This window comes from Acanthisitta chloris, unplaced genomic scaffold, assembly GCF_000695815.1.
Source record: "Acanthisitta chloris isolate BGI_N310 unplaced genomic scaffold, ASM69581v1 scaffold6196, whole genome shotgun sequence".
NCBI classification, from domain to species: Eukaryota; Metazoa; Chordata; class Aves; order Passeriformes; family Acanthisittidae; genus Acanthisitta; species Acanthisitta chloris.
Window position 1 is genome coordinate 27,355 of NW_008678585.1, and position 13,494 is coordinate 40,848.

At 37.2% G+C, this 13,494-nt stretch overlaps 1 protein-coding gene across 1 annotated transcript in view; it reads left to right on the forward strand.

The window, feature by feature from the left end:
• LOC103804335 (homer protein homolog 1) overlaps nucleotides 1-11,920 on the forward strand; it is a gene marked incomplete at its 5' end in the record, with an annotated part of 19,169 nt that extends 7,249 nt beyond the window's left edge. Inside the window, 2 exons of the mRNA XM_009076944.1 lie at nucleotides 4,566-4,658; nucleotides 11,744-11,920. Of these exons, the coding sequence (XP_009075192.1) occupies nucleotides 4,566-4,658; nucleotides 11,744-11,920 (270 nt within the window). The remainder of the gene's footprint in view (nucleotides 1-4,565; nucleotides 4,659-11,743) is intronic.
• Between the last annotated feature and the right edge of the window lie 1,574 nt (nucleotides 11,921-13,494).

Here is a 13,494-nt window from a genome sequence, read left to right on the forward strand (position 1 = left end):
CTCAAAAATAATTTACCAAAAATGTTCTATTTTGATCCTTATAATGTAAAAACACAGGACTAAGTGTGATACCTGCAAATCTTCTTTTAACTGATGGAGGAAAGGAAGGAGATTTAATGCTTTCTTATTATTGATTTATTAGGATTTTGGGTTTTGTGGTTTTTTTTACATCATTCTTTCACTGCAGTTTTTCATGATAGAATTTTAAAAAGTAAACAATTTGAATTTCTTCTGTATTTATATCTCCTAGGAAAAAAATTACTGGTAGTCTTCAAATGCATATTTGTCTTTTAGGCTGCATTGTCTTTCACTTTTCTACTATGTAGTGCATCAAATTACTGATATTTCAAAGTCTGAAGGCTTAAAGTAAAACTAGTGGGAAATATACTCAGTGTAAAAGGAAACTGCATTTTCTAATAGAATACAGTCTGAAATGTTTGCTAAAAAAACTCTGTGCTGTACAGGAGGGTTTCTTTTCCAGTCTGCTTGTGCAGTACACTTTACTGCAAAGAAAGCAGTAATCCTTGTTTCTCCACCTGATGGTATAGTTCCTCTGAGCACCCTTTCTACAATGCCTATTGCTTTTGCTGCTGCTCTGGTAGGCAAGTCCAGGAACCTGTACGAGCCAGTGTCATTTTAATTCGGATGAGGAATTTCAGTTCCGTTCAAGAGCTTGTGTCCACGTGAAGCAGAGAATTTTCATATTTGAAATACACAAAAGATCTGGGCACCCAAGTGCTATGAAAAGAATGCATAATCCGTGTTGAAGTAAGGAATAATGATGGCTGTTTGTTTAGAGAGTAGTCGTAAGAGCCCTCTGGAGAAAGTAGTTGTCACTACCCAAGGATGAGCATGGGCCTGCTAGAAAACTGTTAAAATGAGTCCCAGTAAATCAATTTTATTTGAGCAACTGTCAAACTTGTAAGATTTCTTCCTTTCATAATCAGATAGTTTTGCTTTCCACAAAGAAACACAAATTGTGAATGATTCTAGTATTGCATGTGCATTTGTGCACCTGTGATTGCTTCAGTGAGCTTGGAAATTTTGTCACTCAGTTAAATAGGTGTGTGTGAGGCACTTTCTTACCAACATGGTAATAACTTCTCTTAATATTTCAATGGCTTTAACATAAATGCTAGTCTAGTTTGCCTCTCTCACAGACCAGCTCTTTTTCCCTAATCACAGTGTGCTTCTTTGAAGGCAAAGCATCCTGCTGTAGTCATGAACACTTGATGTTTGCCTGACTTTAGACACTAGGTTATCCTTGCCAGTGAAAATATATTACTTTTTTAATCTGTCTTATCCTCAGCTCTTCTCTTGCTCTCTCTCTGTGGTACTTAATCACCTTCTTAATTACAGTTGTTTCAATCCTATTCTTTTCACTGCCCTCAAGCTGATGTCCAAGACTTTTAAATATGCCTTTGACTTAAAATTCTATATTGCTGTTGAAAAATTAATCCGAAAAGCTACAGTAGATATTTTAAGTGGGTTTTTTTTGATTAGCACTTCCTCAGATTGCTGTGTTTTATGGAGAACAAGCAAATCTGTTGAGAAAAATACCAAGTCACAAACCTTTTCTGAAGCTTGTGGTGATGAATCTGCAGAACCTTTTCAGCAAACTGTTCCTGTTGTATTACATCTTAATTATCAAACTGATACATGAGTTGCAGTTGCTGATTGCTGCTACTAAAATTTCTGAAGGTAAAACTTACCGTGTTATTTTAGAACTGACAAACATACTGATGGGGGAGAGAAAACTTATTATTTAGACTACAGTCTGTTCAGTCACTGGAATTGGTAGATATGTTTGTCTTGGGATGATAAAAGCTGAATTAGATTTGCTGTGTAGCTTTAGAGAAATCACATCTATATTCTCTTTCTTCTTTTGTCTCTCCCTCAGATTAATAACTCTCAGTTCTGTGCACTGGCGGCATAGTCAGGTTTACCAGAGCACACTGATACTCTTAACACTTCAGGACAGGAAATCTAATTTAGGGCTCAAGGTGCAACTGGATATTACTAATAAGGCTAACAAATAAACTGCATTTAGGGATTAATGGATTTGTTTGGAAACAGATTGCTTCTACAAGTTGTCATAAAAATTTATTCTGGAACATCTTTTCTGTACTTGATTTATCAAAGTCCTTAAGTGAACAGCCTTGTTGTGTGTAGTGTCTCTGGGCCACCAGTGAAATATTTCAAGTTCCAGAGAGCAGAAGACAGCCTGTAACCACTAAAATCCCCCTGGTCTAGTCTGTGACTGATTTCCAGAGGTTAATGATGCAGATAATCAGAGCAGATAAAGTAAACTGTTTATTCTCACATCATTGTCTGCTGATCTCATAGTAAATGTTTGACTTTTGTACTGTTTTTTGGTCATGAACCAATTGCTAGGGTAGAGTGCAACAGAGCTAACCCCTTTCAGTACAGTTACTCTGGCTGAGAATTAGTAGAGTGAGACTATCTGAGAGAAAAGTAATGGCATTCTAGTCAATGCCACATGCAAACAGTATAGATGAAAATTGACTAAACATTTTTGTATCTTCATTAGACCTTTTCTCAATATGTTAGATTACAAATTCACCTCAGGACTGTTCCATCAGAGGTTGGTAATACATGGCAGATACCTATGCTGAAGAATTTTCCATTCACAGGATCAGGATTTGTTAGCAGAGTCTCTCTTGCTGCTGCAGTAGGAGAAACAGAATGTCCTGTGATCTTCAGGGAACACTAAGATGACTTTCTAACTCAGAATATGTCTGTGCTTTTGATAGTATCCTGATGTATGGCAAGAAATACTCCTTTTAAGGTTTGCTGTCTTACCCCTTTGAATTAGTTGACCTGATTTATTCCATAAAACTTAAGGAGTATACTAAATGGAGGTGCCACCACAGATACTTGTAAGAGCCTCAATTTTTCATCTTTTCCTTAAAATTTTGAGCCCTCCAGAGAACCTTTGCATTCATACCATGACACCTTATCTCTGTTATTCAGGAATTTTATCCAGAAATTGTTGTTTTCCAGCAGCTATCTCAAGGAATTCTAGAAACTCTGTGAAAATTTCCACTAAATTGGACTTGTTGGCTGTTTCTTAGAATGCTGTTATTTATTGATCCATTATACATTTTTTACAGTGTCTACTGCTGTGATACAGAAGATTACATTTATTGCCTTGTATGTCTGCAGCCATTTATTCTAAGCCCCAGCATCATGTTTTCCATTTAACAATTCTCTGGTCTGAAAGCTGATAGGTTTTTAGGTTACCCATTAGATTGTGAGGTTTATATACAAGTCTTAACAATTTTCATCTAGTTCTGGTGATCTGTTGTGAATTTTATGATCTGTTCTGAGATTTTTTCGACACTGGATTAAACTTAAAGAAAAAATAAGCTTTTAAATAACCTGACAGGTGAAATACAGTAGAAAAAAATTACATTTCATCAAATACTAGTAGCCTACCAGGAGAAGTTTTGAAGACCTTAAGGACTTTTAGGTCTTGCATAGTAAGTGGTGTTCTGATTGAAAATAGTTGAGGAGGTTGTGTCACACAACGGCCTTTGTACCTTCTAAAGACATCGAGTGCAAAACAATTTCTCTATATGTTGCTGCCAGAGGGATTTAGAAGCTGTTGGTGAAGCTCCCAATGTTTTTGCAGAATCATTTCAGTCTTGAGCTGATCATCATAAGATAGTGTTCTGTATAAAAGCATTAGGACACAAAGGCAAATGCTTGGCAATTAGCTCAGTGTCAAGATGAGATACATGAAGCCAAATTTTTCTCTAGCCGGAGAAACCAGGGTCTTATTCTTAATAAATTGATTTAATCTCTCAAGTTTAAGGGTGTATGTGTTTATAAATTGCTGCTTTATCTATTTTCTGGAAGAGGAACTTGCAGCATAAAAATAAAGCTTCATATGGCAGTTCCATGTGCAAATCTTTGATTTAGTGTTCAGTATATGCAAGTTTTTCTTTCAGCGAATTTTTCTTTAACTTGATTGATGTCAGTGAGCAATCAAGAGGCGAATTTGACTCAGTTTTTCCACTGTTGCCTTCCTAATTATCTACTAAAATTATAAATGCAGTTAAAATTAGGGAAGAACTGAGTATTGTTTCAGTCATGAGAGAATTGAAGCCCATTGTGGGCTATAGGCTAATGGTGGCCACAGTAGGCTTCAGAACCAGATTATTTCACAGAATCACAAAATCAACCAGTTTATTGTTAGGTGGAGTATAAAACCTGAGTTTGAAAGCAGCTGTGTAAGGCAACTTGTCACTATTATTAGCCATCTCTGAGGTGAGTATTTTTCTTTTGAACATCAGCAGCAGATCATGTTTCAGTGCATTGCAATTTTCCTGACATGTAAACAGTGTACATTGTGTCTGAAAGGTATATCACTGTGTAACTCATTTAAACAAGTGTCTAATAAGGAGAAAAAAATTAAAAGATTCTACTGACAGGATTTGACTCTGTAAAATGCAAAGTACAGCATTCTGTTCTGCATGTAATGTATTACTTCACGCCTACTCTTTCTCTTTTTTTTCCCCTTTAAACATATGTACCTTCAGTTTGCTGAAAAATTTCAGGAATTCAAAGAAGCTGCACGAATAGCAAAGGAAAAATCCCATGAAAAGATGGAGCTAACAAGTACACCCTCTCAAGTGAGTCTCTTTGCCTGATTCAAGTACAGTACTTCATATCTGTCTACTTATTGTATTGTATCTTACATACACATGTATTAAAAATGAGCAGGATATTTCTCAGTTACTGCGAGTCCTCTCATCAGTCAGCTGGAAGTGTCAAGAAGACTTAAGAATTCATTTCACATACACTGCAGAAGTGTCAAAGGGACTTGCTTTAAGATAAAATTGGGCTTTTGTTTATTTCTATTCCTTTCTTTGAGCTTTCCCAAGAAAATGAGTAAACATGGTTATGTAAGTGAATCTGTAGTAAACACTTTTTGTACTTTTTCCTCCTGTCTCTACGAAACTTCAGGTGGTGCACTGTAAATAACTTTTATAGAACAGTCATGACAACAAAAATAGAAGTTAAACCAGCAGACTATTTTTACTTATCTCCTGCTGTGTAGTTTTCTCTTGTGAAATGTGTTGAAGGAAGATGACAGATTCACATGCTGGTCTGAAGTTTTATTACAGTTAACCACGATGTACAAGAAGAGTTTATAAAAGGTATCTCAAAACATGATGTAGGCTAATATAAGCCTAATAGGAGGACAAGTTACTTTATTCACATTTGCGTTAGTCATGCCTAAAATTAATTATGAATACTTTGAATTCACTTTGAAAAAAGAAATTGCATGAGGCTTTTATGCCCCTCTTGTCCTGCCTCCCTCCCCCCTACCAGTGTTTATGAGTCAGTGTTAAATATTGCTTTGAAACTTCTCTTGGAGAATGCAGCAGATTTAAAACTGCAGTACGGGTTCCTGACTTGGGCAGGATTAATGCAGCTAAGAGATTTTTTCTGGGAAGTCTTCATTCACTGAATCAGTGCATCTCTTTGGTGCTTTGCACTGTAGTGTGCTTCTGATCTTTGGTGGAACAAGCATGGCAGGCAGTTTGCAACATGCTGTACAAAGAGTTTTATTGCCGCCAGAAAGCTGCATCTGGTGTCCTTCCAAGAGAAGTCAGTGGAAACCAGAAGAATGTACACAATGAACCAACCTTGTGTTGTTTTCCCAGTAGGCATTTTGCCCAAGTGCTGGGTTGGCTTTTGCTATTAACAGGAAACTGCTTGCTCTACTGTAACAGAAGAGAAATAAAGCAGTCTTTTTTTATTAGTTTTCTTGACTGTCTCTGAATTTCTGATAAATTTCACAGAGATAATGAAAGTAAGTATTTCAATATTACCCACTTGTCGATAATAGACACTTGACTTTAGAAACTGTGAAGTGCTTCGGTCAGGCCTCCCAGTTACTTGATGATACAGCAAAAAAAATTACTCTTATTATCTTTTAACTTGTTGATTGATATTCTGAACTCTCAAGTTAAATCTGACACTGTCAAACTGAGTGACTTATTGCCTGATTTGGACTAAATTTGAAGTACTCACTCAGAGACGAGATACTTTCATCTAGCAGCTGCTCAGAGTTAAAACTTTCTCTTAAACTGTATGAGTTAATAATATTGTTCATTTTCCTGTATAGAGTTCCTTTCACAGTTGAAACCTAACATTTTGTACTGTAGGCAGTTACAGAAATGTTACGCTGAGTGAGTCTATAATGCCTGTTGAGGGCTGCAACTTGATTATGGCACACTTAGGAATAATTTCCTATTCAGGCCTTACTTCTTTTGGCTTTTCACACTGTTGATAAGCTAGTGTATTATCCTGAATAATACAGTTAGAGCAAATGCTGACACATCAGCATAGTAGTCTTCACATACTAGTTCCCCAGAGAGAAGGGAATTGAATCAAGAACTTTGGAGTTTGGGACAGAGAAGAAGCAATGGCATCATGGCAAACTGCAGCACTTGTATGCCACTAGGGCTCATTCAAAGAGGTTTATGACTGGGAGGAAGATGGGTGGTTGGTACTGAGAAAGGAAGGTGGGACCCTAGAGACGTTTGACGGAGCACTTGCTGTCATTTTCATCATCTGCCAAAAAGTGGCTGCAGGGCAAATAATTCAAGTGTTGCCTTTCTCAGTCATTTTATAGCTCTTCTTTCCCTTTTTCATAGTGATCCATTGCACATAGAGCGAGCTGAAGAGGAAGGAGATATTTTGAGTGATCAGTCCAGACTTTGCAGGAGCCTGGCTTCTTTATGAAGCTGTGACAGGACTGACAGGAAGGGCATTGTGAGGCAGCATGTGAGAGTTCTGAATCTTTCTACTGTCTCGGACTTGTAGATACCTTTCTGCATTAGATTAATAAGAGGAAGATACTGCTTGTCAAAAGTGGAAAACATACACATCAAACTTAAAACCTAGACAAAATGTTTTTCTTTGTTCTGCTATAAAATATGTCCTTATTATTTACCAGTTAATTCAAGGACCGGGTCTGGTACATTGCCCACCCTCTCTGCTACACAATTCTAAAAGAGAAAAAGTACATGTGCTTTTTTTCTGCCTCAGTATGTCCTTAAAGGTTGAATCTATTCAAATACCTCTACACTGCACAAGGTATTTGCTGTTCACTGTCAGTTGGTGTAACCCTGCAAATACTACTGGTACATGCGAGTCCTGCAAAACGTTGTGAAACTGCTGAGAAATAGAAAGCAAGAGTTAACAGCAGAAATACCTCAGAAACTGAATATGTATTTGTAGTTCAAGTACTTGGCAGACTTGAGCCATGTTAAAACTTCAGAACAGTCTTGCCTAAAGTCCACTGAAGTTAGGTTGCTTCTCTCGGGTGTTAGGAGCTTTAGCAAATTCTTGGTCCTATAAAGTGCCTAAATGGCCAGGAAGTAGGGCAATTATGTATGAGGTGGAATTAATTGTGTACATAAAATTCAAATGGAAATAAAGAATTGTCATTGAGAGAATCATCTCAAGGTGACCCTAAAAGTCATACCTGAACATTTTTATAAGGATTGCATAAAGAAAGAAATGGGCATCAAAGACTAATTCTTTAACCCTGCACCCACTCTTCACTGCCATACTTGTTCTGTAATCCTTGTGTTACTGCTGCTTCTGTTGTCAAGCCCACTGTTGACGTAAGAGTCAACTGGATTACTCTCCTTCTCTTTCAGTGATTTTCAACATTTACTAATTTTGCAGCATTATAAAATTTTCTACTGCTGAGGTGTGGAGTTTTGTGGGGATTTTTTGTGGTATTTTGTTTCATCTGGTGGAATATATTATTTGAATTTTTGTGTGTGTGAAACATAGCAGAAAGTAAATGTGTAGCCTAAACTGCAGTTACTTAATAGCAGTTCCTTTTCCCTTAAGCTATGCTGCTGCTAATTTTAAACTCTGCATTCTTACTGTTTCTTTAGTGCTGCCTGTTCTGTTTACCAGCAGGCTTTGCTTTAACTTCCCATAATATCAGATAATAGATAAAATCACCATTTACTTTGGCTATAAAAAGACCTTAACTTATCCAGAGAGCAACAGTGGCCTAGATCAGCAAATTACAAGAGAGATGCTCCTTTGTTAAGTCCATTGAGTGAACAGTGCTTTCTTGAAATGAAGAGGAATGCATTGTGTCTGTGTCAGAGTACTTGTACTTTTGACCCATCTGTATTGAGATGGATTAATATAATAGTACACACTTTATCTATACTATGGAAGCTTTGGTCTAGAAAGAAGTTGTCTGGTTTGGGACTTCAAAGACCACCTATGCACATAGGCACACCATCTGGTGTGCATTTGACTCAGCCTTAGGTGGTAACACTGCAGTGCTGTTGTCTTGTTTATATAAAACTGAAATACTAGCTCGCCTGCTCTGCCACCGCCTATATCCGTCTTTTAATATAGGGAATGATTTTGCTCTTTTCATAACGTCATGTATCTGGTAGTGACAAGCCACTCATGGTCTATTCTCAGTTGCAGACTTGCTTATGCACTTGAAGACCAACACTTTGACCTGGAGTTTATGAGCTGCATGAAGCAATAGCCTGAAAACTGTGTCCACCAACCCCCGCACTTTTTTTTTCTTTCCATTTTTAAACCTTAAGTAATTTAAGTACAGAACCATACAGAACAGTTTGTGCAGTATGCAGTTGCATCTCATCAGTCTTAAGAGGTTTCACCCCAATCAACTGGAATCTGCACATCGTTGTTCTTTTTTTCTAAACAAGACTGTACTTGGATAGTTGTTTTTACCTCAGTCATTTCAGATTAAGACCTTTGTTAGTTTCTGAAGTTGTGTGCTGAGTAATTTACTCAAAATAGCCTTGTCTGTGGTGCTGAGTTCCTCCTATGCAGACTGTTAGGAATAGCTATTGCCTGGAAAGCTTTAGAATCACATTATCTTCAGCACAAGGAATGGGTTGGTTTTGGCAAAATGGTTTATCACCTCTTGCCTTTTTCTTTGTAGAAGTACAAAATTTACTGAAAGTGTCTTTCTGGGATGTTATGGGAGTCTATACTGGAACGTTTCACATGTGTTATGGTGTCTGAATCAGTAGCTGGCAGATTTACACCATTGCCAGTCAGACTGTACTAAACAGAGAAGCACTATGAGGAACAGCTGTGCCAGGGGAGTATTTGGAATAGTTAATGAAGAGACAGTATAATAGTCAACAGCAAGCTGGACTGGGTTTCATTTTTTTTCTGGTTTTAGAACCACTCCTCCTTTTTTACTGTTACTTATTTTAGTGGCCATTAAAAGGTGGCTTGATCCCTGCTGCAAAGTCTACTTGTTTGACTTTAAAGACTCTTTTTTGAGTGCATGTGTTTTGTTTATAAAATGTTGAAAGTTAAGACATCTTTTGATGAATACCCCAGTTTTGTTCAGTTTAGATACTGTAGGCTCTGTCATTTTTATAGTGCTTGGCATCCCTGGGGTCCTGCACACCCATTAATTGGGACAGAGCTCCATTAGACAGTGCAGATCTCTGACAAACTCTTAAATACCAAGATGTGTCTGAGTCAGACTTTCACATTTCCTTGTCATGTATAAAAATACTAGTCCTCAATCTATGTGTAAGTCAGGACTGGTGAGTGACTTAAAGTTCAGTATGTTCCATAAATGTATATATGTTACAATAGTGATTTTTCTACCACAGGAGATCTGTTAATCTCTCTTCTCAAACGTGTGAAATATCTATTTGTAGCTGTCACGAGTGGGAAATACCAGGCCTTAAAATATATAAGTGATTTACAAGAAGAATTGCCATTTTCAATCTAAGCCCTGTTTTTTTCCATATAGTGTGTATGTGTATGGTTGAGTGTTAGAACTAATTTAACCTGCTCCACCAACTGGAAGGGAAAGATGAAAAAATCTTTTTAAGCTGACCACAATTTCTTCCCCCACAAAAAAAACCCCTGGAGTGGATATGTGAAGCTATGGTGGTGTGGAATAAAAAGTTAATTACAGATGCACACCTCACAAGTGTTTCTAAAATGCTTTTACTCTCTCTAATTAATATAAAATGGGAACATAGTATTTGCAAACATTTGTAAAACATTTATTCAGTGTAAGTGGCTTTTTCTGTTGTCTGTGAGGCTTTATTTATAGTCAGCTCCATTAAAGTTCTCTGCAAATAAATTATTTATCAGGCAGAGGTAGTTGTGAATGTGTGAAAGCACTGATTAACCTGTATTATTTGTGGAAGTGATACACACTAGAAACTGATGCTTCTCTTGTTCATGAATTTTCAGGCCATGATCCTTTAGGTGTTAGATAGACTGTGATGTTTGTCTGCCTTAATTTTTGCTACTTGAATTTCATTTACATTAGAAGTCTATGGAAGTGCTTTACTGAAAAATAAGCCTAGGTTGAACCTGCACTTTTTCTCCTTCTACTGAATTTTTTTTGTGCATTCATGCTTTAAACATTTTAATAAGTAGGCTCTGATTTTATGTATCTAATAGCAGTGTTTTAGGAATTTTATCTTAAAGATACAAGCCGTCAGTAGGACAAGAGGGCACAGACTCAAGCTCTGCCAGGGGACGTTTAGGTTGGATATTAGGAAGAGAGTTTTTACAGAGAGAGTAATCAGGCATTGGAATGTGCTGCCCAAGGAGGTGGTGGATTCACTGTCCCTGGAGGTTTTGAAGATGAGACTGGATGTGGCACTTAGCGCCATGGTCTAGTAACGACAGTAGGGTTGGACTTGATGATCTTGGAGGTCTTTTCCTACCCAGCTGATTCTATGATTCTGTGATCCAGATTTTACAGGGTGTGGAATGTAATTTTTTAGACTAGTGCAGTTTGGAAAGAAGAGGAAATAGGAGAGAAGCGTTTAGGTCCATAAAGGCTTTCATTGATTGTCAGTGCAAATTGTTTATCAAATGTCTGTCCTATCAGGGGATAATAATAGACAGGACCATATAATTTGTATAAAATAATTCATTTTTCTCTTTATTTTGTCAGCTCTGTTCTCCTTCCGCACTTAATTGTATGTACAAATGTCCATGTTGGCATGATGAAGGGCCATGAAAACCACCACAATGCCTTCTGCAGGAGGCAGCCCTTAAGTTTTTCAGGTGTCCAATTACACAGCCACAGAGGAAGCTATCTGGGTGTAGCTGGAATATTCTCCTTCCCAGATAATACCACGACCAGCAAGAGCTAGGCCAGGCTAGCATGGCTACAGAAATTTTACCTGTACTCTGCTGAAGAAGTGTTCTTTGCAGGTGGCTCATAGGTGAAGCTGTGAATGTACCACAAGTGGTCCTTCCACTGGTTATTTTTGTTAACAAACAGTACAAAAGCTAGATTTTGAAACAAGGATTAGAATTGCTTGTTTCACTGGATAAGAATATAAAGTATGAGACAAGAATCCTGGGTGCCAGTAGTCACCCACTGTGTATCAGGGTGAGGGCTGAATGACACACCAGGTAAGAGCGAGGTCTGTAATTAAGTGGAGAGATGGATACTTGCAAGGAATTCATAGGGTCAGTTGTGTCTTGTACAAGATAATGTGAATCTTATGGTAATACACTTCTGTATTAAACACACATGATGAAACGTGACCACGAAGGATGTCGGAAATCTGAGCCTCATGTTAATACTGCCTGAAATTCGTGTATCATTTAAGAATTAATGTTAGTGGTTGTATGCACATAGCCTTCCTGAGCATGCCAGTTTGTAATTTTAATGTGTCGTTTGTCTTGCTTTAAGGAATCAGCTGGAGGGGATATTCAGTCTCCCTTAACGCCGGAAAGTATTAACGGGACAGACGACGAGAGAGCGATGCCAGAAGTGACGCAGAACTCAGAACCAAGGGCTGAACCAACCCAGAACGCATTGCCATTTACCCATAGGTACAGATTCCATTCCCACATCCTCATTAAGTGATACCTATCTCCTTCCTTGTTAAAGGGACCTTCTCCCATAATGTGTGGGGGAAAAAACCCAAACCCACACCCCAAAAAAAATTACGGACTGACTTTCAGATTTGCCATATAATCTTTCATTTTGACAAAACAAAATGTGTGAGAAAATTCCTTGTAGTAAGATTTGGGGGAACATTACTTTGTAGTTTAATCAGCACTTGAACACTGGTTAGTGTAGGTGTCCCTTTAACAGGAATCATTGTTTCAATGTCTGAGTTCTTAGTAAAATTACCTGCTTCAGGACTATCCAATTAAATCATTTTTGCACAGATTCTTTAACTGACTGATAGAACCGGATGTCAGCCTTGTGTTGACAAGTTGTTGGAAGAAAAAGGACTCTTACAATACTTTGGATTATGAAGTTTAAAGCAGACCTTAATTGAACACTTCTCTGACAGTTGTAAATACGAGAGAAGTGTTAGTTCTGCTTCAGACTGGATTGTGATTTGTTGCACTAGAAATTTTGTGTTCTGTGGTTCTTTCAGAAAGGTAGGGCTTCTTATTATTTAACAATGCAAATAAGGAGTGACAATGGATATATATTGCCTGTTAGGAATTATTGTAAAGAGGTCACTCTCTATGAAACACATAATGTGTTGGGGACCATAGAGAGTAAGTGAGGCATTTAATAAACCTAGAAAGTTTATTAAAACTTTTGAAAACAGCTAGAAATACAAAATTTGTTTTCTTTAAGCGTTGTGTAATGCATCAAATAGAGTTTGAGAGCTCTTGATCAAAGATTGGGGAGTACTAGCAATTCAGATATGCAACTGAAATTGTACAAGACTTTTCAGTTTTTGTAAGGGAATTATACAATTAAACAGCTGGAAAAATAATACACATTTTTGAATGAGAAAAAATTAACTTTTAGAGTACTTTTTTAAACAGAGTGATTGTGTTTATTTTTATACTGTCAGCAGTGCATCTCTTATATCTGAAATGGTGCATTGTAAGAGTGCTATGTGCATGTTGAAGGAGTATGACAAATGCTGCACATATGTTAGTGTTCTGTAACGAGTTCATTGGAACTGTTTTGTGTTGCAATCCTCTATCAATATTTTCTCAAGTTGTGAAAAGGAGTTGTGATAAAGTCCACACACGAGTAGTGTGGTTTGTTTTGTTTTAAGAAATGATAGCTTGAAGATCTCATGTTGTTCTGCATATGTAAATATGTTTTCTGATATGCCAGTGTAGTTGCTAAGTTTGCTCTCCATTGAGCATGACTGAAGATACTTCTGAAACTACCCAGTTGTCCTTTTTGATGGTGTAGAATAGAGATTACAAGACTTTTATATGCTTTGCATTTTTCTATTTACTTTAGGTTTGCAGTGTGAGTGCCTGGTTTTAGCTTTTTATCATGTTAAATACTACTACCTGCAACTGGTTTTCCATCAATAACTCTGCATTTTGAGATTTACTTCTCATGTTGATTCTCAAAAGACTGGAGTTTTGTCTTGCTAATGGTGGTTTCAAGTTTTTTGGTGAACTATTATCGAAGAAAACACAAGTTTTTTAAACCCCTTTGAAATGAAGTAA